The sequence below is a fragment of the Chionomys nivalis genome, chromosome 12, assembly GCF_950005125.1.
Source record: "Chionomys nivalis chromosome 12, mChiNiv1.1, whole genome shotgun sequence".
In the NCBI taxonomy this organism is placed as follows: domain Eukaryota; kingdom Metazoa; phylum Chordata; class Mammalia; order Rodentia; family Cricetidae; genus Chionomys; species Chionomys nivalis.
This window is the reverse complement of record NC_080097.1, coordinates 61,004,744-61,029,227: the sequence shown is the minus strand read 5'-3', so window position 1 is coordinate 61,029,227 and position 24,484 is coordinate 61,004,744. Positions and strand designations below refer to the sequence as shown.

At 42.2% G+C, this 24,484-nt stretch overlaps 2 gene segments (V, D, J or C); both read left to right on the top strand.

Annotated features, from left to right (window-relative positions):
* Positions 1-24,484, top strand: part of LOC130885019 (T-cell receptor alpha chain constant-like) — a 463,384-nt gene that overhangs the window by 351,564 nt on the left and 87,336 nt on the right.
* Positions 1-24,484, top strand: part of LOC130885018 (T cell receptor delta constant-like) — a 179,394-nt gene that overhangs the window by 145,180 nt on the left and 9,730 nt on the right. Inside the window, 1 exon segment of the C gene segment in view lies at positions 18,540-18,598. Coding sequence covers positions 18,540-18,598 — 59 coding nt within the window.

Genomic DNA, 24,484 nt, shown 5'->3' with positions numbered 1-24,484 from the left:
GAAAAGCATCACTTAATTATCAGCTCAAAGCAGCAGTTGGCTAAGACTTTATGTTCTCACTGCTAGTGGGTTAAACTATTTTTCCAAGTTTGACAACAAGTAACTTTCTTCATTTTTCCACCTTCCATCTCTTTTTTAAAGTTCTCAGTACTTACAGTTGTGATGGTTTGGTTTGGGTTTGGTTTGGCTTTTGGTTTTCCGAGAAAAAGTTTCTCTGTGTGGCTTTGGTAACTGAGGTGGTGGTTTGACGCCCTGAGTTTGCAGACACTAAACCACAGTAACAGCTTTGGTGGAAGATTCTAAGGCAGAGGAGAAAAGGAATAAAGGGTTTTTGTTCTGCTGTGTTTCATGGTGTTGGGGACGTCACAGAGGTTAAAGCATATTAAACCTACGTTCAGAAACACCCAGTTGTAATTTGGTTAGGGTTAGGGTTTGCCAGCCTCAGCACTGCAGAGTCCACGAGAGCTGTGGGAAAGTATGTCGGAGCTTTATTGCCTCCTTGTCCTGATTTTATTTTTGTTTGTTTGATGTTTTCCAGACAGCGTTTCTCTTTGTAGCCCTGGTTCTCCTGGAACTTGCTTTGTATACCAGGCTGGCCTTGAACTCACAGAGATCTGCCTGATTCTGCCTCCTTAGTGCCGGGATTGAAGATGTGCACCGTCACTGTCCTGAGTCTTAAGATATTTTCTCTGTATTGTTACTGCAATAATTTCAGAACAGGAATGAGTGTCACCAAAGTCTTCAGTAACCAAGTCAACTCCTAACCTCACTCCCCAAGCCTTATCGATGGCAGTGACTGAGTAGCAGTCAGCTGGATCACACCATGTAAACGAGAAACCAAAACGCTGAATCCAAATCTGTATTGGTTACACAATTCCTTCTTGCAAAGACCTTAAACCTTGTAGATAACAAAGCAAGTGCTCAGAAAAGCAGTTGTGAAATTATTTCTAGACTAGAATATGACATGCTTGCAAGAATCCCAGCTTCTAACCATGATGTATTTTCAAAAGTCATGACTGGAAGTGGATCCTGGCGGGACACTATGATACTGAATTCCCAAATCCTGGGTACCTCATTCTGATGAGAAAATTGTCAAATGAGGTAATAATGGAGCAAGAAGGTTGCACAGAAACAACAGCCTCTGTGATGAAAAATGTAGGCTGTGCCTAGGGAAACCTAAATCACCGGGAAAGAGAAAAAGATGTGGTAGAAGGAAATTTTTATTGCATCAAGACAGCCAGAAGAGCTTTTGAAATAAGCCTTAATTGGTCTTCGCAGACAGCATGGTGGAGCATCACTGGGAACTTGAGAATCAAGCCATCCCACTCTCACTAACCCACCAGAAGTTCCCTCATTCCGTAGGAAAGACAATTTCTCTCCACCCACGTGAACTTAGTTTTGGGTGTGATGTTACCTGGGAGCTGAGCAGTAGTTCTGCGCACGTCAGAGACAAACCAGCTGATACCACAGATCTGAGAGCTCGCCAGTCTCAGACTCCTCTCGACTCTCTTCCGGATCCAGCATGAGTCCATCCAGAGACGCAAAATTTAATCTTTTCATCACAGTGTGACAATCTTCAGTGAGAACACTGGGTCGGATTCCTCTTTTATCAATCCAGGAACGCAAAACCCATGCACAAGGGGGAACGATGTCAGGGGATTCTTTCTGTATTGTTGAAAATGACTGGTTATATGGTTTCAGTGATAGAAGCACCAGCCCAATCAAAATAAAATCAAAGAAGCCCATTTTCAGAGAATATGAGCAATTCACAAACATAACATTTTTAATGAAATTCTCATTTTTTCATACAGAAATAGATTGCTTATTTGATGAAAGTGCAAACTCCTAGATATTAACTTTTGAATAGAGTAATGGTTTATAATTTCTTTCTTACAGCAGACTGTAGACATTCACTGCTACAGAAATAAATGTGATGAATTCTACCTTACCCAAACAAACCACACCAGAAAATACATGGCATGTCAAGACGGGATTAAAACATTTGAACGTCTCAGGATTCTTGCTGGTTGGAATGGGAATGGATACCCTAACAAAGCAGCAGATTTATCTGTCACTATGTCGCCCGTGTTATCTGCCACCAAGTCCATCTTAGCATGACTCCATACTCGGTGCAGACAGCCTTCACAGTATTTTTGATGGAAGTAAATAAGTTAAATCCAATCTAACCTTCCATTCTAATAAGAATCAAGGAAGCAAGAAGAACCAGCTAAATAATTTCACAACGGAACAACTAATCAAACCCAGAGCGAGAACTGTGGTTTGGGTTTGGTCTGACTGTGTCCCCTAAGGACTTAGGTGTTGCTCATAGTATTGGGAAGCAGTGTGGAGTCTTTAAGAAGCAGAGCCCAGTGGGAGGGACAGCAGCTGCTGAAGGACCTCCATTTGGAAGGAGTTGATGTAGTTCTCGGGCCCCAGTCAAATGTTGGGTTTTTGAAAAAAGATTTACTTTATTTTATTTATTTATTTTATGTGCTGTGTCTGACTGTGCAAATGTGCACCATATGCATGCATGGTGATGCCCACAGAGGCCAGAAGGAAGTTAGATCCCCTGGAACTGAAATGGTGGACAGTTGTGAGCTTTTATACAGGTGTTGGCAACCAAACCTGGGTCCTCTAGAAGAGGAGCAAGCAAATGCTGGAAGATTACTAAGCTTGCAAAAGAACAAGGTTGGTCCTCTGGGCTCTTGAGCCTGGTCTGGCACTGTGTGCTCCTTACTTGCTGTCCTGTTTGATGCTGTTCTCTATAATGAGACATGGTGAACTCATAAGCTCGGCATCCTGCTCTTTGAACTTCCTGATCCAAGGCTGAGTAAATAAATCTCCCTGCTTTCTAAGCCATTCTGCTTGAGTATTTCCTTGAAGTAAAGGAGAACAGATGAGTACAGTGAGATGCTCTGCAGACTAGCGGCACTGTCACTCCCATAAACAGTGATGTGAGAAGGGGAGAGGCACACTGAAAGGGAAACAGAGGGCGACTGGACCGTCTTAAAGTGTGTAAAGGGGACAGAGAAAACTGTAACCACTTTGACCAAATGGGCTATACTGTCTTTAAATGGATCTCCATTTTTAATATGTAAAAAATAAATGGGGAAACTGAACAAATTTGACAACAGAGATGTTATTAAGTGATTTGAGGAAATTACTATTGACTTTGGTAGATTGGAATGAGATTGTGACTCCGTAAAAAAATTACACTTCTTTGTTAATGTATAATAAAACCAATCATAATGGCTCCATCTGTAATTCTGATATTAAAGAGTTTGAGCTACCGAGATTGCTGCCAATTTGAAACCAATGTGGACTACAGAGTAAATCCTAGGTCAGCCTGTGCTACAGAACAAAGCCCTGCCTCAAAAAGCCACACACAAAGTTAATGGTAATGTATGTTGAAATGTGCAGTAATGGTCTGTCATGTTTGTGATTTATTTTTAAATTTTTGAACAAAATAAATAGAAAATATGGTGAATGCTAACAATTTCTAAGGCTAAGTGACAAGCCTATGACACTCTGGTGTGGGAGGTCCTTCTGTCTGTGTGTTGCTTTCATTGGATAATAAAGGAACTGCTTTGGGTCTATAGCAGAGCTATAGGGGAACAGAGCTAGGTAGGGAAAACTAAACAAAATGCTGGGAAGAAGAGGTGAAGGGAAAAGCCATGGATCCTCCACCTGAGACAGACGCCCGTTAGAGTCTTTGCCAGTAAGCCACTGCCACATGACAATATACAAATTAATAGACATGGGTTAAATTAATATAAGAGTTAGCCAATGAGAAGCTAGAGTTAATGGGCCAAGCAGTGTTTTAATTAATACAATTTATGTGTGATTATTTTGGTTCTGGGTGGCTGGGCCGAACAAGTGGGCCCTCCTCCTACAAATTGGTGCCCAACGTGGGCCTAATGGGCCAAGCAGTGATTTAATTAATACAGTTTTGTGTGGTTATTTCGGTTTTGGGTGGCTGGGACGAACAAGCAGCTCCCTGCAACAATACTCTACTAATTCCTTTTGAAATATTCCAAAAACTTTTAATAGAATGTCTTTTTTAATTGGTCAACAAATCTACAGCAGATTTAAACAAATGAAAAAGTGAAACATGGTATTGTTTTGAAAATTCATATACTTCTTGAAGAATTCTTCCTGAATCTATAGAAGTCAGAACCAATTAAAACTCTGTGCTCACACATATGCTGTGTAAATTTCCCTGTGGAAATGGGTAAGTTCCTATTCACCCTAGATAAGGTAACAACAACAGTCCAATCAGTGTAGCCTGGCAAAAACAGTGAGCGTGGTTGGTGATACTTACAGGTATGTTGAAGAGGTTATAAACAGGTCCCTGAGCAATTTGTGGGCAGCTATATCACTAAAGAAAAATCTTTTCCCATTAGTTGATAACTATTTGCATATCCTTGAGGAGGGATAGAACTTTATGAGACCCTCCTCCTAGCGACAGTTAGTGGTCAATGAACTCTTAAAGAGCTATGTGGACTCGTGAGCAATACCCCGTCCATGAGAGCAAGTCAGCAGCCCCAATCACTGACAGGTCTCCTCCAGGTAGTAGCAATTCAAGAGCGCAATGGCCATGGTATGTCCAGATGACAGTGAGACAAAAAGTTGATTTATTCCTCACATAATAATGCATCCTGTCTATAACTATAAACACATCAAATAAATAAAAACACTAATAATTATGTGTCTGTTTCGATTCTTACTATTCTTTTGCAGGACACAAGCATAACTGGGGGGTGTCTTAAAATCCCTTCAAGACCTGAGATTATAATAACAGTGAAAAGTGGAGATGTATTACACTTAAGTGGGGGAGGAAGGCATTCCAGACATCCACATTCCACCAGGGAGCTCCCCTCTGCTGGTTGCCAGGCTCACATTTCCTACAGGTGAGCAGGTGTCACGAAGATGGCAAGAGGAAGTTTTGTCAGAACTGAAACTGTCTCAGTCTCCCAAATGAGAACTTGACAATCATGATGGTTACAATTGTCAACACGACAGAATTTAGTCACCATGGAAACAAATCTCTAGACATGTCTATGAGAGGATTATCTAGATCAGGTTAAGTGAAATAGGAAAACCACTCTAAATGTGGACAGTGCCTTTCCATAAGACAGGGTCACAGACTAAAACAAAAGGAAGAGTGAGCTGAGAGCACAGACATTCATGGCTCTCTGCCTCTTGAATGGACAGAATGTGACCACCTGTCTCTTGCTCCTGCTGGCATTTACCTCCCCTGCATGACAGATTGCATCCCACGGATCTATAGGCCAAAATCTAATCTTATTTTCTTAAGCCACTATTGTCAGGTATTTTCATCATACCAAAAATACAAGTAACTAACACAATAAAATTTAGACATTTTGAGGGCAGAGATGAGTCTCAATTCGAAGACCTGGTTAATTTTTAGTCCTGTCTGGTTGCTAGGCTACTATTTGACTCATTAACCCACAGCCATGGTGGTCCATTCTTCCCTTCATGGTTTTGTAAAACTGCATTATCAGTTCCAAGTACCAGCCACCTAAATAAGTGGATATTTATTTTAATGAGAATACTGAATCATTGCTTAAGAAATATAGCATGTATATCAAAGATATGCAATCAAACTCTTAGATCATTGTTGAACCTTCCTATGTCAGCAAACTTGTCACTTAAATACATGAATACTTACATTTAGTGAAATATACTATGCATATTGAACATAATGCAGTCAGATCCATCACTGAGTCCTGTGTCACCAAACACAGTCACCAAGGGTGCAACATCTGACTCCAGAGTACTACCAGAAAGAAGAAATTATAGTCGGCGACATTCAGATTCACGGCCTTTCATGCTAGAAATTCCAACCAAAAGTGCAGGTGAAGCTGGACAGTGGTGGCACACACCTTTAATCCCAGCACTCAGCAGGCAGAGATAGGCAGATCTCCGTGAGTTCGAGGCCAGCCTGATCTACAGAGTGAGTTCCAGGACAGGCTCCGAAGATACACAGAGAAAAAAAACAAAAAAAAAAAAAAGTGAAGGTCAAATCCATCATCTCTACAAACTTAGGAAGCTGTCACTCAAATGGTATCTGATCGTTGTGCAACGATTAGCGAAAGCACATGCTAAGGGAGCCACAGTCACTAGCAGGCAGGTTGTGGGATGAAGCGGTAGAGAGACTGTAGTCTTCCATTGCTGTTGCAGCTTTGACAGAGAATTAGGACAATCTTCTCAAAGTGCAGCCTGTCAAGTCCTCAGGACCCCGAGACCTGTTCAGAGAATCAGGACACTCAGATCTATTTTCATAATACCAAAACAATATTTCCTTTCATCGTGTTGACATTTGCACTGATATTGTAGAAACAACAATGTTAGGTCAAATGTTGTGTGCCTTAACATGAAGCAATGGAGTCACATCAATTTTCTAATAATATCCACTGTGTTCTTCCCTGCCACATGTTCATGAGAAAAAGGGTGGCTTCAGATAAACATTTTATTAACTCTATCAGCTTTCTGGGGTTGCATGTGCCTGTTTGTATGAATGTATGCATGTATCATTGGATAGTTACAACTTAGGGCCCTGCATTAGTCTACTCAGTTTGCCATGAGTGTTTATTCTTAAGCCATAGAAACTTGTGTTCTCACAGTTCTTGAGTCTAGAAGTCTAAAATCAAGGACTGGCAGGGTTGGTTTATTCTGAAGCTTCTCCCCATGCTTTGCAGATGGACAGTTTCTTGCCACATTTCCACGTAGACTTTCTTCTATGTGCACACATTTCAAAGTCTCCTCTTCTAAGGACATCATTTGGGAGTGCAGACAATGTAGCTATAACATCTGTCATGTCATTAATCAGGGTATTGACTTAGCTGATCTGACTGGCTACATAGTGTCCCTCTCCTCCCTCCTGTTAACTCCATATGTATCCCTCCCAAAGCAATGCTTTTGATAGAAAAAGACAACCTTCCCCAATAGAGAAAGACCGTCTTTAAATAAAGGGCAAACAAACGAGACACGTTGTGCTCCCAAAATACAACCTGCAAACAAATTGTCAAGAGTATCAGTTATATTGAACTAGGTCTCACCCTGGCAGCCTCATTTCCAAGTACAGTCATGTTCTGAAGTTAGAGAATGTTGTGGAACTCTGTCTTTGGGGCATGACATGGATGTTTCTAACTTGAAATCTGAGCATATATGAATACCTGCAGAATACCCATTGACAGAGTGGATAGACAGGGAGCTCAAAAGGCAGTATGCAGGGCCCCAGAGGATTATAAATTGATATAAAAGTATATATAAGATGACAGTTGCCCAAAATGGGAAGTTTTTTCCTCAATATTGTAGCTGCCCGGAAAGAGAGAGAGAGAGAGAGAGAGAGAGAGAGAGAGAGAGAGAGAGAGAGAGATGCTAGGATTAGGGATTCAACATGTGTATATGGGGGACTACTGGGGCATAATTCAGCCCATAATATTTACATACAAGTAAATACATTGATTTTAATAAATTCTCAACCCTTGAATATATCTTCTTGGTGTTCTGTGTGACAAAATTGGATGTATGCATAAAGCATTTTGCAGCATGACTTAAACCACAGCCATTACAGTAAACAGAAGCACTGCTTTCATGAAACAGTTTTATTTGGAAGAGTGACTGGCAGTCATAGCAATTCAAACTTGAGGCATTTTCTTTCAAATGAATAAGCTGAGCTGGTCACATGTCGTATGACTTTTCCTGTTCGGATCTACTGACCCCAGATAGGGCACCAACGACAGATCAAGGAAATGGTTCCAAGTCTAGCTTGATGAATCATTGGGTGCGTTGGAGTTGCTAATGCAGCCTGGGAGCGGGGCTACAAGCACATCAGCAACTGAAAGGCAACCGCATCGCCCAAAAGGTGATGAGCAAAAGGCACATGAGCATTGGCGATAATTCACAAAAGCTGCACCCACAGAGCTTGCTAGAAGACTTGCAGTCAAGTCCAGCAGACTCATCTCTCCCCAGTGAATGTTTGCAGCTCATAGAGTCTTAAAGAGGAGCCTTGCAAACTACGAACTCCCCGCACCTTCTAAGCTTAGTTAGTTAGCTGCCGGAGTCGCCTGATTCTCACTCCATGAGAGAGTGTTTCGATTCAGTAAAAATAACAGCATAACATCAGTTAGGGAAAACTAGCGACTGGAGGCTGGGAGATGGCACAGCAGTTAAAGCAGCTGCTGTGCCAATGTGAGGATGGGAGTTTGGATCCTCAGAACCCCTGTGAATGTTTGGCCATCATGACAGCCTCCTGTAATTCCTGCTTTGGAAGGCAGAGATGGAAGGGATCCTCTGAGCAAGCTGGCTGGCAAGATTAGCCATGTCAGTGAGCTCAGACTTTGCTCGAGAACCCTGCTTCAGGCAGAGATAGAAGAGAAATTCAGGGTGATTTTAGACCTTAACCTTGTGCCTCTGCTTGCACTGACATAAGTGTGCACAAATATACCTACACACATGCAAACATGCATACACACATGTATACCACATACACATGAAAACAGAAGAGTTACTGGTGGTGGTGGTCTTAATTATGGCTATATTTTCATATTATATAATTCAGTGTAAACATGAAGTTGCTTTACTCACTGAATCGGTTGTTTCCCTGATGAAAGATGGATGACGTCACAAAGCCATCCCTGGGTGGATCTAAACCTCAGAAGGATAATCGTTTAAATATAGCATAACACAATAAGTTCACTAGCATGCTTTCCAACTCCAGGTTCTAACATTCAAGAAACTATCTTTTGTCATATTTTGGCTGTATTAGCAAAAGTACTGTTGCCACAAGCCAGGCATGGTGGCTCATACCTGTAGTCCCAACAGTATGGAGGCCGAGGAAGCAGGATCACCATGGGCTCAAGGCTAGCCTGGGCTACAAAGTGAATTCCAGCTTGGGCTACCTAGTGAGACTCTGTCTCTAAAATACAAGCAAACAATATAGGCATGCATGGAGCAAAATAACCTGTAGCCGTGGGTTGTTAAGGGTATTTAACATGCTCCCTTAAAAACCTACTACCACTCTTTGGCTAGCCAGACACACTGTCAAATGCCTTCTAAATATTTCTCCTCAGATCCCTGTGTCAGAGTCCTTCAGGAAGGAGACATCCCAGACTCCCAAGGGACTATTTGTATCAAAAGACTCTAAGTGCTAGCTGCCCCTGAGACACAGAGAGGGCAAGCTTTAGGAATCCAAAGAGATAGAGGGTGGCGGTGAGTAAACTGTGGGAACAAACGTATGGGAGAAGGGAGGAATGTGTGGAAAAGCAAATGGGGGGCAGCCCCAATGAAGTTTGATCAGGAGGGGTTCATCTGCTGAATCAGGAGCTGAGAGAATTGGGTTTGGAAGCTGGACCTAGTAAAACCTGACGTGCAGAACAGACGGAGAAACAAAGGGAAGGACAGGAGTGGGGATTGAAGGAGGCTTGAAGACAGGGAACCTCTGTTTCCTGCTTCACTGGAGGAGTTTTGTTGAAGTCCTACAAAGGAAAAGTTAAAGCAAGCCAAATTTAGGCCAGAGGTTTGGGTTGTCAAGGGACATATTGGAACCAGCCCAAGGTCTGACTTGAAGGCCATTTGAAACTTTTTAGAGGACAATCCAAAGAACTGTCTTTGGGAATTGAGGAGACTGCCTATGTTTGTAGGTCTATAATGAGCCAGTGCTCATTTCTCTTCTGGAATGTCCCCCAGAGATGGAAGTGTCATCAGAAGAAAGTTCCCAAGGAATCAAATTCCCTGGGGCCTGAAACAGGGGACATCCCAGGGTGCCCCTGGAAAGTGGGTTAGCCCTTACCTACTGTGTGCTGAGCAGTAGAATGACCTGTGTTAAGCGTAGAACTGGGAGTGGCAAAGATGGCCGTCTCAGGTGCTGGAGATAATGTTAGGATAAGACAGTGAACTTACCACTCCTGCCGACAGAGTTAAGACAAACTCTTACTCCTACCACATGGCAATGAGGAGCTAGAAACACTGACACCAGGTGGGGTGAGGTCCTGGGTGGCATACTGACTTGCCAACATTCAGCCTTAGTTTTAAGGATGGAGTGACATTCTGAAGGAAGGAGAGATGAGAAACCAGAGCTGGGGGATAGGCTAGAAGTCCTGTGAGGGAAGGGGTCTAGTGAGCTGTAACCATCTGGGAAGCCTTTCTTGGTCTTTGGTGTCAATGAGTAAGAATTTATATATAAGAATTAAATGTGTAGAAAGAAATAAAGAATGAGAGTTCAGATGATGCTAAATAGCTAGACCCCAAACATTTAGTTAATGACAGAGAGGTGGCAGCGATGTGGACACATGACCCAGAAACACAGTGACCAGAGTTCTAGAGAATGTAGACTACTTGCTTCAAGGTAGGGTACTGTAGGGAAAGGGACAAAGGGTTTCCTTAAGGGCAGAATGGGGAAATTGGATAACCATCCAATTTCTCAGATAAACTGTGTTTGAAATGGCAGACTCTGTTGTTTCTTTTTGCAAGGCTGGTGTCTGAGGGCAGGGTCAGTTGCTTTTCTTCTGCAGTATCCAAATGGTTAGTTTCCTGAGACTCTGAGTTCAGTGTAGGAGCTTGGCTTGTGGGTAGAAGTTCTTTACTCTCAATCTGTAGCACTCAGCTATTTCTGTTGTGACTATGTTCTGTAATAAATATCTCTAAATTTTCAGTGGTTTAATGTCTTGCTTTTGCAGCAGGTCAGCTGAACGTGGCTTCAAGACGTGAACTGTATTCAAGTCAATTCTTCATGACATAAAAGGACCCAGGCAGAAGCAGCAACAAATTTCTAGATCATAGAAGGCTCAAGAACACTGGCAGAAATCCACAGTGAGGAGTCCCTGCTTGGAACTGAAACACTGTCATTTGCATCCAAAACACCAATGTCAAGGAAGTACGGTACATCACACCTATAGCAAATCATGTGGTATCAAATCTGGGATGCATACATCTGTGGAGGAAAGGAATGAAGATCTGAGAACTCTAACAGCTGTATCCTCATTGGGGGTACCAACTTTTCTTTTCCCGCAATAGTCTCACTCATGCTGCTTCTTGGTAAAGTTCACACCAATACTAGGAAGAGGCTGTGCATGCCATATTAACCAGTTTGATTAGCTCTTCAGCATGGTGACCAACCACCTCTGGAAGACTAACCCTCAACAGGAGTTACAGTCAAGGATATGAGTTACAGAGGTACCCTGGACCTCTGTGTGTGGTCATTGCATCTAGGTGGACAGGAGCCATTAAAAGACCACAAGTGAAATAGCAACATCTAAATTAAGTCATGAACTTCTCTAAGACCTCCAGGGAGTGAATATCATTATTCCTTTTCATTCCTACTCTTTTTTGATAAACACAACACTCATTCATGCACATTACTCAACATTCAACAAAGTCACTTAAGAAGAACCTCTTGGGGGCTGGAGAGATGGCTCAGTGGTTAAAAGCATTGCCTGTTCTTCCAAAGGTCCTGAGTTCAATTCCCGGCAACCACATGGTGGCTCACAACCATCTGTAATGATGTCTGGTGCCCTCTTCTGGCCTGCAGACATACACACAGACAGAATATTGTATACAAAATAAATAAATAAATAAATATTTAAAAAAAAAAAAAAAAGAAGAAGAAGAACCTCTTGTGAGACCTGAACCAGGAGCTCTGAAGGTCCGGACACAAGTCTGGGACCCTCTGTGGGTCCAAGGTAAGGATCTAGAACAAGCGAGAAAGTAGGTCTGAGCCAGGATGTCTGCCAGAGCAGGCCCAATGCAGCAACCTAAGCATAAAGAGCCCCAAGCATGCAATCTTTGTGAGAGCAGGCCCGAACAACCCCTGGTATCACAGAGCAAACCCCAGGAGCACTGAGTGACCTCCAGGAACACAGATTGACCCGTGGCCCTGACTACACCACAAGGAGCAACCATCTGAGCCTTGGATCTACTGGCACCTGGAAGATTGATCACCAGAGTCACAGACAGCCCCAACTATACCAATCAGAGGAAAAGATGGGTAGACAAGGTAAGAACATGTGCGACACCACAAAGACCAACACAACACTAGTAAACTTGTGACCCACAACAACAAGACTTGAACAACCAAATATAGATGAAACAGAAGAAAATGACCTAAAAAATAACTTTAGGAGAATGTTTGAGACCCTTAAAGAGGAAATGAGAAATTCCCTCACAGAAATGGAGAAAAAGACAAACAAAAAACTGGAAAGCATCAACAAATCCCTTAGGGGAAACCAAGAAAAAGCAATCAAACATATGAAAGAAACTATTCAAAACTTGAAAACTGAAATAGAGACAATAAAAAAAGCACAAGTCGAGGGAATTATAGAAACAGAAATCATGAGAAAATGTTCAGGAACCACAAATGCAAGCATAAACAGCAGAATATAAGAGATGAAAGAGATTCTCAAGCACTGAAGATACAATATAGGAAATAGACTCATTGGTCAAAGTAAACATTAACTCTAACAAAAGCTTAACACAAAATAGCCAGGAAATATTGAACTCCATGAAAAGACCAAAACTAAAAAGACTAGGTCTAGAAGAAGAAGTTCAACTCAAAAGCACAGAAAGTATATTTAACAAAATCATAGGAGAAAAACTTTCCCAGCCTAAAGAAAGATATGTCTAAGATACAAGAAGCTTACATAACACCAAATAGACTGAATCAAAAATAAAAGTCCCCTCACCACGTAATAATCAAACCACTAAACATACAGAATAAAGAAAGAGTATGATGAGCTGCAAGGAAAAGGCCAAGTCACATATAAAGACAGACCTATCAGAATTACACCTGATTTCTCAATGAAAACAATGAAAGCCAGAAGGTCCTGGGCAAGCATTATGCAGACATTAAGAGACCATGGATGCCAGCCCAGACTACTATACCCAGCAAAACTTCCATCACCATAGAAGGACAGAACAAGATTTCCATGACAGAACTAGATTTAACCCATGAAACCCAGCCCTACAGAAAGTACTAGAAGAAAAACTCCGATCCAAGGAAGTTGGGTACATCAACAAAAAACACAGACAATTGATGATCTCACAGCAGAAAATCCCAAAGAAGGGAAAAACACACAAAATAACATCACCAACAATGGAAACTAAATTAACAGAGGATAGCAATCACTGATCATTAATATTCCTTAATATAAATGGACTCAACTCATCTATAAAAAAGAATCAGGCTAACAGATTGGATACGAAAACAGAATCCATCCTTCTGCTGCATACAAGAAACACACCTCAACCTCAAAGACAGACATTGCCACAGAGTAAAGGGTTTGGAAAAAAATTCCAATCAAATGGACCTAAGACAAGCCAGTGTAGATATCCTAACATTTAATAAAATAGACTTCAGAGAGCCGGGCGGTGGTGGCACATGCCTTTAATCCCAGCACTCGGGAGGCAGAGGCAGGTGGATCTCTGTGAGTTCGAGGCCAGCCTGGTCTACAAGAGCTAGTTCCAGGACAGGAACCAAAAGCTACGGAGAAATCCTGTCTCAAAAAATCAAAAAAGAAAAAATAGACTTCAGACTAAAATCAATCAAAAGAGACAAAGAAGGACATTTCATATTAGTTACAGGAAAAATCCATCAAGAGGAAATCTCAATACTAAATATCTATGCCCCGAATACAAGGGCACCTTCATATGTAAAGAAACACTTCTAAAGCTTAACTCACGTATTAAACCCCACACACTAATAGTGGGAGACTTCAGCACTCTACTCTCACCACTAGACAGGTCTGTCAGACAAAAAAAATTAACAAGAAATAAGGGAACTAATAGAGGTTATGACTCAAATGGTCTTAACAGACATCTATAGAATATTCCATCCAAACAGAAAAGAATATACCTTCTTAGCACCTCATGGAACCTTCTCAAAAACTGACCACATACTAGGTCTGTGAACCTCAACAGATACAAAAAAAAAATTGTAATGACCCCATGTATCTTATCGGATCACCATGAATTAAAATTAGAATTCAACAGAAACAATAATTCCAGAAAGCCCACAAACACATGGAAATTTAAAAATGCTCATCTGAATGGGTCAAGGAAGAAATAAAGGGAGAAATTAAAGACTTCCTAAAATACAATGAAAATGACCACACAACATATTCAAATTTATGGAACACAATGAAAGCAGTGTTAAGAGGAAAGTTCATAGCACTAAATGCCTACATAAAGAAGCTGGAAAAATCCCACACTACTGAATTAACAGAACACCGGAAAACTCTAGAACAAAAATACACAAACTCACCCAGGAGGACGAGATGGCAGGAAATAATCAAATTGAGAGCTGAAATCAACAAAATAGAAACAAAAAAAAAATACAAAGAATCAATGAGACAAAGGGTTGGTTCTTTGAGAAAATCAACAAAATAGACAAACCTTTATCTAAACTAACCAGAAGGCAGAGAGAGAATATCCAAATTAACAAAATCAGAAATGAAAATTGGGACATAACAACAGACACAGAGGAAATACAGAGAATTATTAGGTCATATTTTGAAAACCTGTACTCCACAAAATTGGAAAACTTAAAAGAAATGGACAACTTTCTGGATAAATATCACTTACCAAAATCAAATCAAGACCAGATAAGCTAATTAAATAGACCTATAATGCTAAAGAAATAAAAACAGTCGTCAAAAGTCTCCCAACCAAAAAGAGCCCAGGATCAGATGGTTTCAGCTCAGAATTCTACAAGATTTTCAAAGAAGAACTAATATCAATACTCCTCAAATTACTCCACACAATAAAAACAGAAGGAACATTGCCAAACTCTTTATGAGGCTACAATTACCTTGATACCCAAACCACAGAAATACATTACTAAGAAAGAGAATAACAGACCAATCTCACTCATGAACATTGATGCAAAAATACTTAATAAAATACTAGTAAATCAAATACAAGAACACATCAAAAACATTCACCATGATCAAGTCAGCTTTATCCCAGAGATGCAGGGATGGTTCAACATACAAAAATCTGTCAACATAATCCACCATATAAACAAACTGAAAAAATAGAAATTACATGATCATCTCATTAGATGCTGAAAAAGCTTTCGACAAAATACAAAATCTCTTTATGATAAAGGTCTTGGAGAGAGCAGGGATACAAGGAACACACCTAAGCATAGTAAAGGCAATATACATCAAGCCAACATCAAACTAAATGGAGAGAAACTCCCAGTGATTCCACTGAAATTAGGAACAAGACAAGGTTGTTCACTCTCTCCATATCTATTCAATATAGTTCTTAGGTCCTAGCTAGAGCAATAAGACAACAAAAGGAGATCAAGGGAATACATATCAGAAAATAAAAAGTCAAACTCTCACTATTTGCTGATGATATGATAGTTTACGTAAGAGACCCCAAACATTCTACCAAGGAACTTCTACAACTCATAAACATTTTCAGTAATGTGGCAGGATACAAGATTAACTCAAAAAAAATCAGAAGCCCTCCTTTACACAGATAATAAATGGGCTGAGAAATAAATCAGAGAAACATCACCCTTCACAATAGCCACAAATAACATAAAATATCTCAGAGTAACTCTAACCAAACAAGTGGAAGACAAGTATGACAAGAATTTTAAATCTTTGAAGAAAGAAATTGAAGAAAACACCAAAAAGTGAAAAGATCTCCTATGCTCTTGGGTAGGTAGAATTAACATAGTAAAAACGGTAATCTTACCAAAAGCAACCTACAGATTCAATACAATGCCCAGCAAAATCCCAGAAAAATTCTTCACAGACCTCGAAAGAACTGTACTCAACTTCATATGGAAAAGCAATAAACCCAAGATAGCCAAAATAATCCTGTACAATAAAGGAACTTCTGGAGGCATCACAATCCCTGACTTCAAATTCTACTATAGAGGTACAGTACTGAAAACAGCCTGGTATTGGCATAAAAACAGACAGGAGGACCAATGGAACTGAATCAAAGACTCAGATATTAATCCACACACCTAGGAAAACCTGATTTTTGACAAAGAAGCAAAAAATATCAAATGGAAAAAAGAAAATGTATTTAACAAATGGTGCTGACATAACTGGATATCAACAGGTAAAAGAATGATAATAGATCTATATCTGTCACCATGCACAAAACTCAAGTCCAAATGGATCAAAGACCTCAAAAAAGCTAGCCACAAGGACATGTGCTCAACTATGTTCATAGCAGCATTGTTTGTCATAACCAGAACCTGGAAACAACCTAAATGCCCCTCTACTGAAGACTGGATAAGGAAAATGTGATACATTTACACAATAGAGTACTATACAGGAGAAAAAAATAATGTTATCTTGAAATTTGTGGGCAAATGGATGGATCTAGAAAACATCATAGTGAGTGAGTTAACCCAGACCCAAAAAGACAAATATCATATCTACTCACTCATAAGTAGTTTTAGGCATAAAGCAAAGAAAGCCAGCCTATAAATCATAATCCCAGAGAACCTAGACAACAAAGAGGACCCTAAGAGAGACATACATGGATCTAATGTACATGGGAAGTAGAAAAAGACAAGATCTCCTGAGTAAATTGGGAGCAAAGTAGCCATGGGAGAGGGTTGAAGGGGAGGGGAGAAGAAGGGTGGGGAGCAGAGAAAAATGTATAGCTCAATAAAATTAATAAAAAAAACTGAAAAAAAAGAACCTCTTTGTTGCCATGTCTCAACAGCCATCCTCACAATGATCAAAAACAAACAAGATTAGCATTGGAGGCTTCTAGGAAAGACTCAAAGGGCTTGACTCAGCCCAAAGCAGAAGTCAAATATCTGTATAACTAAGATGTATCTATTTTATTTAGGCAGAGTTACTGTCTCTGCTTGCTCTGGTTGTGCCCTGACCGAGGGCACTGGGCCAGAGACCTAACTAGACTGTATGAGGCCCTAGTACTGGACAGCACCAGCTGGAGAACTGAATACCTTTTATAAGGCCCACAAAAGAGAGTTCTCTTTCCCAAGCTGGAACCTATGGTGCCGCCTCTGCGAGCCCAGAAGGTTGTCATTTCTGACTCACACAAAGCGCCATATGGGCTACTGGCTCCAAATTAAGCAACTGGGAGGTCAATGGAGAGGATAAAATTTTTAATTTACTTGAAAGCCTTTTTGCGGACCGTATAACTCTATTCAAGTGAAAAGTAGGCCGGCAAAGGTGGTTCTGAGGCTTAGCGGGAGGGAGGAAAAATTATATTGGCCACAAACATTCTCTGCCTAACCCACAGCACGTAGAACACACGGGAGACTTTCAGACAGCTAACACACTCCTCCCTGGGAAACCCTCTCAGAGAAGACTGGACAAAAAGTACGGATAGGAGTGAACTTGACAAGTTCTAACAGTCCACTCTGACCCCCAGGGTCTCCAGTCAACATGGCAGTGAGCATTGGACAGTAGTGCCCAGGCAAGTCTGGCCTGAACTAACTGCCGAATCCTTTGATCTCGCTGTGGTTTGGCTTACAGAAGACATCTGGCTGGGGGTTCTCAGACACACATGATGCAGAGCCAGGGAAGGTTTTTGTAAAGCTCTGAAACACCGTGATTGGGGGGATACGAGCACAGTGTTACAAACCCCACTGGGGACCTGTACAAAAACTGCAAGGGTGCAGAATCATCTCCCTGGGAAGTGCCCTGCCTGTCAGGTGCCACGGAGGATAAACCCGATGGTGCAGCCTGTCCTCCTTGTTTGGAACACTGGGAAAATGTCAAGAAGTTGACGGGACACGAGATGACCCTAATGCTGGCCTCTGCCTGTTCGCTGGGTAAAAATGTTATCTCATCATTTCCTTACATGGAAAATGAGGAACACGAAAGGGCTTTGTTAAACGCGTACCCTTGTCTTGCTTTCCTGTTGGTTCTGCAACACTCAAAGAGCTAAATGAGCCAATGAGCCCTTCCCTGGGGAATTTGGGAAGTCAGGTCCCTGGAGAAATTTGCCCAAGTTCTTTTTCTTTCTTTCTTTTTTTTTTTTTTGCAGTTTAGGAAGGTGGGCTTGAGGGAGGTTGATTCGTTGGTAGGCCAGTTCGCTATCCGCACTTAGGAACTCCGAAGTTATATGTGGAGGAACTAACTGGCACTTCATGCCACTTCTCCCTCTCCTTTGCTGTGCGATGTGTTCTCTGACCTTAAAGCCACACGACAAGTGTAGAAGTCTCCACTCTGGAGCAGTCCTGGATCCAAGACCTGGTAGTGCTGGATATTTGAGACAAGCAGTTTATTTGTGGGTCTAAGAAACGGAACGGTTTTAAGCAGCAGAAAGCTCGGCTAAGAGAATGTCGTGTGTTCTGTGCCAGAAACGTTCGCTGTGGAATATGTTGTTCCCACTTGGTTCTCAAGCAACAAGCTCCTATAGGCAAACCTGTCCTCACACACATCTGTGAAGTCATGATGAGACATCTGGATGAGCCATGTTTAAAGTACAGAAGCGTGAAAGTCCTCCAGCCATGAAGTCAAAAGAAAGAAGTTGGAGAAGAGCCATGGAGGTTTTTGGAATGGCCTCAGTGGCTGTGCGACAGACAAGCTCGTCTTTGGACAAGGAACCCAAGTGATTGTGGAACCAAGTAAGTTGTTTATTTGTCTGGATTTGGGGCTAAGGGATCTTCCACCTGGGTGGAAGTGCAAGGAAATGTGAAAGGGATCATATGGATAAACCCGGCGCGCCAGTGCTGTCCAGGAAGATGTGTAGAAGAGGTGAGCTATGGTTAGCTTCTCCATAGGAGCTGGGGTACCTATAAAAAAGTAGAATTGGGGGATTTAAAATTACCTGTGTGCTCAGAAGAACCTGAGAGAATTGTGCCTTCTCCATGGAATCAAGTCAAACTGTAGAAACCAAAGTGGGACGGCTTTAGCAGGGTTGGGTGAGCCCAGGTGGCCCTGTAGCAGTGGCTCCAGATTTAAATAATGCTGACCTTCCATAGGTCAAACGCCTGCTCCTGGGAGAGCATAGGATGAATCAGAGTCCTGGACGCAGAGCCTGAAGCCAGAATAAGTGGCCATGCACTACAAATATGTGAGCACGGTCCTCTGCGGAAGGAAGGTGTGCAGACACTCAGGTCTGCTTGTTCAAACTGCAGATGGAAGCCACTACTAGAGAGAAATAAGGAGGAAGCAGTGTGATTCCCAGTGAGACCATATCCAAGAATGGGAATTAAGTGAGTTTGTGGGACTTGCAGCCAAGAGACACTTAAAAGTCTGTGGGAACTCCCTACGCGCCTTCAGAACGGGTGTTCCTAGCTGTTCTAAAGCAGCTGCGCTAAAAGTGTTGAAAGAGTGCGCTCTACACAAAAGGTGTCTTTTAGTATCATTTAAGTTGACATCTAAATTCAACAATTTCTTGTTATTAAAAAAGACAGTGATTTCTACTTGGTAGAAGCTGCCAATTATTGCAGTCAGGTAGTGGATAAGCCAAGGGTCTACTGGTCAGCAAACTCCATTAAAGTATAGTGATAAGCAAATCTTAGGTTAGTGATGAGCACCAGTAGCCACAGGCCATCAGCCTGGCTTCTAGGAAAGAAACAAGTGCTCTCTGCCCTGCTATTCTGAAGCTCAGTTTGTTTTCCAAGGTCAAGAAGGGGCTCTGGGGAGGCCAGATGGGGACTGAGGTGGGGCAGGCTCCACTCACTCGGAGAACTGTAGGAACAGGAGGGTTCTGTGTGGGCGGTGAAAGAAGCGAAGGATCTGGAGACAGGACAGGAAACCCAAGCCTGGGGGGCATCTTCAGACCCCTCAAGGCCACCTGCTGTAGAGGCTCGGAGCCAGAAGAGACAGACCTGAGGCTGAACAGAAAGAAGCTCATGTTTTTGTCATAGGAAAAGTTCGCAAAGTCGAGCAACTCAGGCTATTTATTGCCTTTCAATTTCTTTGACTTTGAAACTTCTCACTCAAACAGCAGCATGCCCCCACCCAGTAAGGTGGTGGCCGTTTTCCCTAATCCCCCCTTGTTCACAGAACTCTTTTTTTTTCTTGCTGATTTTTTTTATTAATTAATTAATTTAATTATTAAAGATTTCTGCCTCTTCCCCGCCACCACCTCCCATTCCCTCCCCCTCCCCCAATCAAGTCTTCCTTCCTCCTCAGCCCAAAGAGCAAGCAGGTTTCTCTGCCCTGTGGGAGGTCCAAGGACCACCCACCTCCATCCAGGTCTATTAAGGTGAGCATCCAAACTACCTGGGCTCCCACAAAGCCATTACATGCAATAGGATCAAGAACCCATTGCCATTGTTCTTCAGTTCTCAGTAGTCCTCATTGTCCATTATGTTCAGCGAGACCGGTTTTGTCCCATGTTTTTTCAGTCCCCGGCCTCTTTAATGAGTTAACTTTTTCTGATCCACTGGGCCAGTGTCCCCCAGGTGTAGAATAGCGGAAATCACTTCTCAAATCCATAAGGCTCAAAGTTTCCTTTTAATTATATTCTAACTTCAAACGTGAGTGAACTTAAGGAAAAATGATTCGGCAAACTGTGACAGGCGGATATGAATGACCCTCATCCCCCTCCAAAAAAAGAGAGATGTGATTCATTGAAGTTTGCCAGACACCCAGCCGGGTACACCCCATTATTCTGTGAGCTAGAAAAGATGAGGCGCATCTAGGGGTAGGATCCAGAATAGTTTTGAATGGTGCCTTCCTTTCAGCCACCCAGTGCTGGATTAATGAGGGACAGCTGCAAACAGGGTCTTTGTCTTCTCTGAAGCCAACTTTCTTTTGATCCTTTCTTTGAAAGCCTCTTTTCAAGTTGCAAGGTTTCCAGGAAGCCCCAGACTGGCCGTTCCTATCCTACAGCAGCAGGTCCCACCAGGTATTCTAGGCCAGTGGATAGAGTTTACACGGAGAATAAACCCGGGGAGACCATAGTCCTCAGAGACCTCTCCCTGAATGAAAGTAGCTGTACGATGCCTTCCAGGGCTGTCTGCTATCGGACACCATCCTTACATCAAACATGGCTTTTGAGTGCCTACCTTGCATCAGCTCAGGTATTCAGGCTCACGGTGACCTTCTGGGATTAGTTACCATTTTGTCTTTTGCTGGGAGGGGGATTACCTTGAGATCATACGGGTTAGCCCAATTCTAATTTGAATCACACACACAACTTGCATACATAAGCACACACACACACAACTTGCATACATAAGCTATGTGGGTGGGTGAGTGGGTGGGTGGGTGGATGGGTGGGTGGGTGGGTGAGAAGGAGACAGAGACACAGATAGGGAATATAAGCCGGCAGTGGAAGTGGGGAAGGGTCGCTTACAAGCTACTGTAAGGACTTACACTCTTTGAGAGGGAAGGCTAGAGCGTGGAATGGAGATCATAACTGACTTGGATCAAGGAACAGAGAAACCTGGATTCCAGTCTTCATTTGTAACGCTGGGATTGAGCACCGTCCTCACATCAAAGAATACCAAAAATGAGACTCCTTCTCCTTCTACAACTGCTCCCAGCATTCCCCCTGAATCTGAGCTCTGTCCTTAATGAAATTACATCTCTTCTGCTTCAGGTGAAATTCCTCCTCCCTCAGTCTAGACCTAATAAAATTCTAGGAATTACATTGGTGCTGTGTAGCTTACAGATGCTCTGCACTTATTCTCCCATTATCTTACAACCTGCCAATAGGAAAGTCATTTCTTCACTTTATAAGGAAGAAAATAGAGCTCCCTACACATCATAAAGATCATAACCACTAACGGTCTTCTGACATCTCGTGCACCACAGCTAAAAACCACCCTTTATTTTAGTGATTCTCAGAGTACTTCTGTCTTCTGTGGGTTCTAAACTGACTTGAAAACGTACAGTCTCTCCTTGGATTTTTGAGTGACATGTAGGCAGTCTAATGGAGGAATGTTGTACAAATAACAGAGCTAACTTATCAGTCACTTCTAAGTATGTGTATGGCATTCAAGGTTTCTAAAGTGTGGCATTCATGGGCATGTGCCTCCCATGGACAGGGGACTCTGATTTTCTCAGGCACTGGAACGTATAGCTGCTGCACACACTTGGCAAAGACACGGTGCTCTCACTGAACTGCAGCAGAATTTCTAAAAGGTCAGGCTGAGTGAAGTCCATAGCTCAGTGGACTTTGCCACGCCTTCCTATTGCCCAGAGCTTAAGAACCACCGCTCTAGGCTGTGCAGTGGTGGCGCACGCCTTTAATCCTAGCACTCAGGGGGCAGAGACAGGTGGATCTCTGTGAGTTTGAGGTCACTCTGGGTTACAGAGCAAGTACCAGATCAGGCTCCAAAGCTACACAGAGAAACCCTGTCTAAAAACCACTGCTCTAGGACCAACGTTCTATATTTTGTCACTATTGAATAAATAGTAGTAATAGTAACAATTTATAATAAAAACTCCTTGCCAGTTTATATTCCTTATCTCTCCTTTAGAGGACAAATTTTGTTAAAATGTCACAAGAGAAAAGCTTGAACTTCTACATGACCCAGAAGTTCCCCCTCTGTTTGTCTTGGAGGATAGCCCTTAGAAGAAAAGAAATAAGACCAGGGGGACAGGAAATCCCACCCAGCGGATAGCACATAGCTAGGCATCTGAAGCAAGGGTTGCTGTAAAAGGAGTAAATTGGTTTTGGATTAGGCTTACTGGCTGAGGCAAAGCACTGATCTTTCTCAGAGGAGCCTGTTATCCAGAGGTCAAATCATGTAACTCATTCTTCTTCCTCTGTGATCACTGTTTTTTTTTTTTTTTTTTTTTTACAATATCTTTGTTGCCTATGTTCCTAAGTCACCAGATCAGCTGTCTCAAATGACGTAAAACTTCAACCAGCAGGGCTAATTACCCAAGAGATGATTTTAGGATCAGGGACTAAATGTCTGATTAAAGTAGGGTGTGTTTGTGTTTCAGTTAGCTTTCTTGAGCTCATGTCCCTTCTGGCAAGGCCTCGTTGTCCTCAGAAAAATGGTTCAACTTCTGTGCTTTCACCTCAACCTGGCCCAGGCCCTGGCTGTCGTGAGGTGTGACGAGAAATTTGTTCAATGACAACTGAGAAACAAGTTTCGTTCCTTCTCTTTGGCAACTCTGGGACATCACTGAACTCTGATTTCCTCTGGTTACATGAAAGAGCTCCAAGGAACCTTTTGACTTGGACACACTATGATGCTAACAATGCTCCAAATAACAAGACCAAATCTGGCAAGAAACCAAGGGAAGTGCAGCATCATGAATATCTTGTGGCTCTCGAAATTTTATGATCTTGTGAAAAAATAGCACGGAAAGAGAGTCCGCTTTCTCTATGTATCTTTCTAGCAGCCTGTGTAGGTCACAGGGGGTTCAACAAATGCGAACCAGCACTATTTCTGGTCCCAGCACCCATTTCCCTGGCTCTGTGAATGGAAACTGGGTTCTCAAGGGCTTAAGAAAGAGGCCCAGGCACATTTGCTGTCTTTACCCCCAGTGACAGCATCAGCTCATGAAGCTGGTTACGATGGCTGCTATAGTGTAGACTCCAGTATTTAAGTAGTATAATGTTTTGATGTGAATGATGTTTGACGTAGCTATAGGAACTCTTGAACAATGTTCTTGTTATGAACTCTTGACCAGAACCAAGAGGCCTCACCCTCAATCACTTTGCCCTTTCCTGCCCAGCTGACGCATGACCTGGTGGTCATTAGCTTATTTGAGCCTTCCTATAACTATTTTTGCTTGTGATGGCCATTTAGCATTTTGGCAAAACCAAAATGATTCCTTTCTCTTAGGGAAAATGAGATGTTCTGCCAAAAAAAAAAAAATCTAGGGATAAGAGATGGCAGATTAAGAACCTAGTAGCCCCAAACCTGTAAGATAAAAGGAGTTAAACAGACTGAAAAATGCAACACTTAGATCTCCAAAACCTTCAAGAGATTCTATTCCTCATGCTACCCTCATCCACCAACCCATGCCAACAGACGAGGTGGACTGGAAGGGATGAGTAGCAAAGAGCCCAACTGATGCCTAAGCGAGTACTGAACCAGTGCAGCCCATCTACGGGAATGGGCACCCGCTCATCAGAGAACCACGTTGTGCTCGTACCCTTAGAGCAGTGGTCCCCAACCTATGGGTCATGACCCCTCGGAGGGGAGTGTGTGACCCTTTCACAGGAGTCACACGTCAGATACCCTGCATATCAGATATTTACATTACGATTTATAACGGTAGCAAAATTACAGTCATGAAGCAGCAATGAAATATTTTTATGGTTGGGGTTCATAACAACATGAGGACCTGTATTAAAGGGTCTCAGCATCAGGAAGGGTGAGAACCACGGCCTTGGAGTTACTATAGCTCAGTTTCAATGACTGAAGTTTCTCAGGACATTGGGGTCTAAGTCTAATTCATTAGTTGCTGCAGTGAATTACAATAGAATTTGAAGGCCAATTGGTCTTTCATAAGAAAATACTTGATGCGCAATGGAAAACCCTATCCTGAAGATTAATAAGAATAGATTTTCTACAACTACCTTGAAAAGC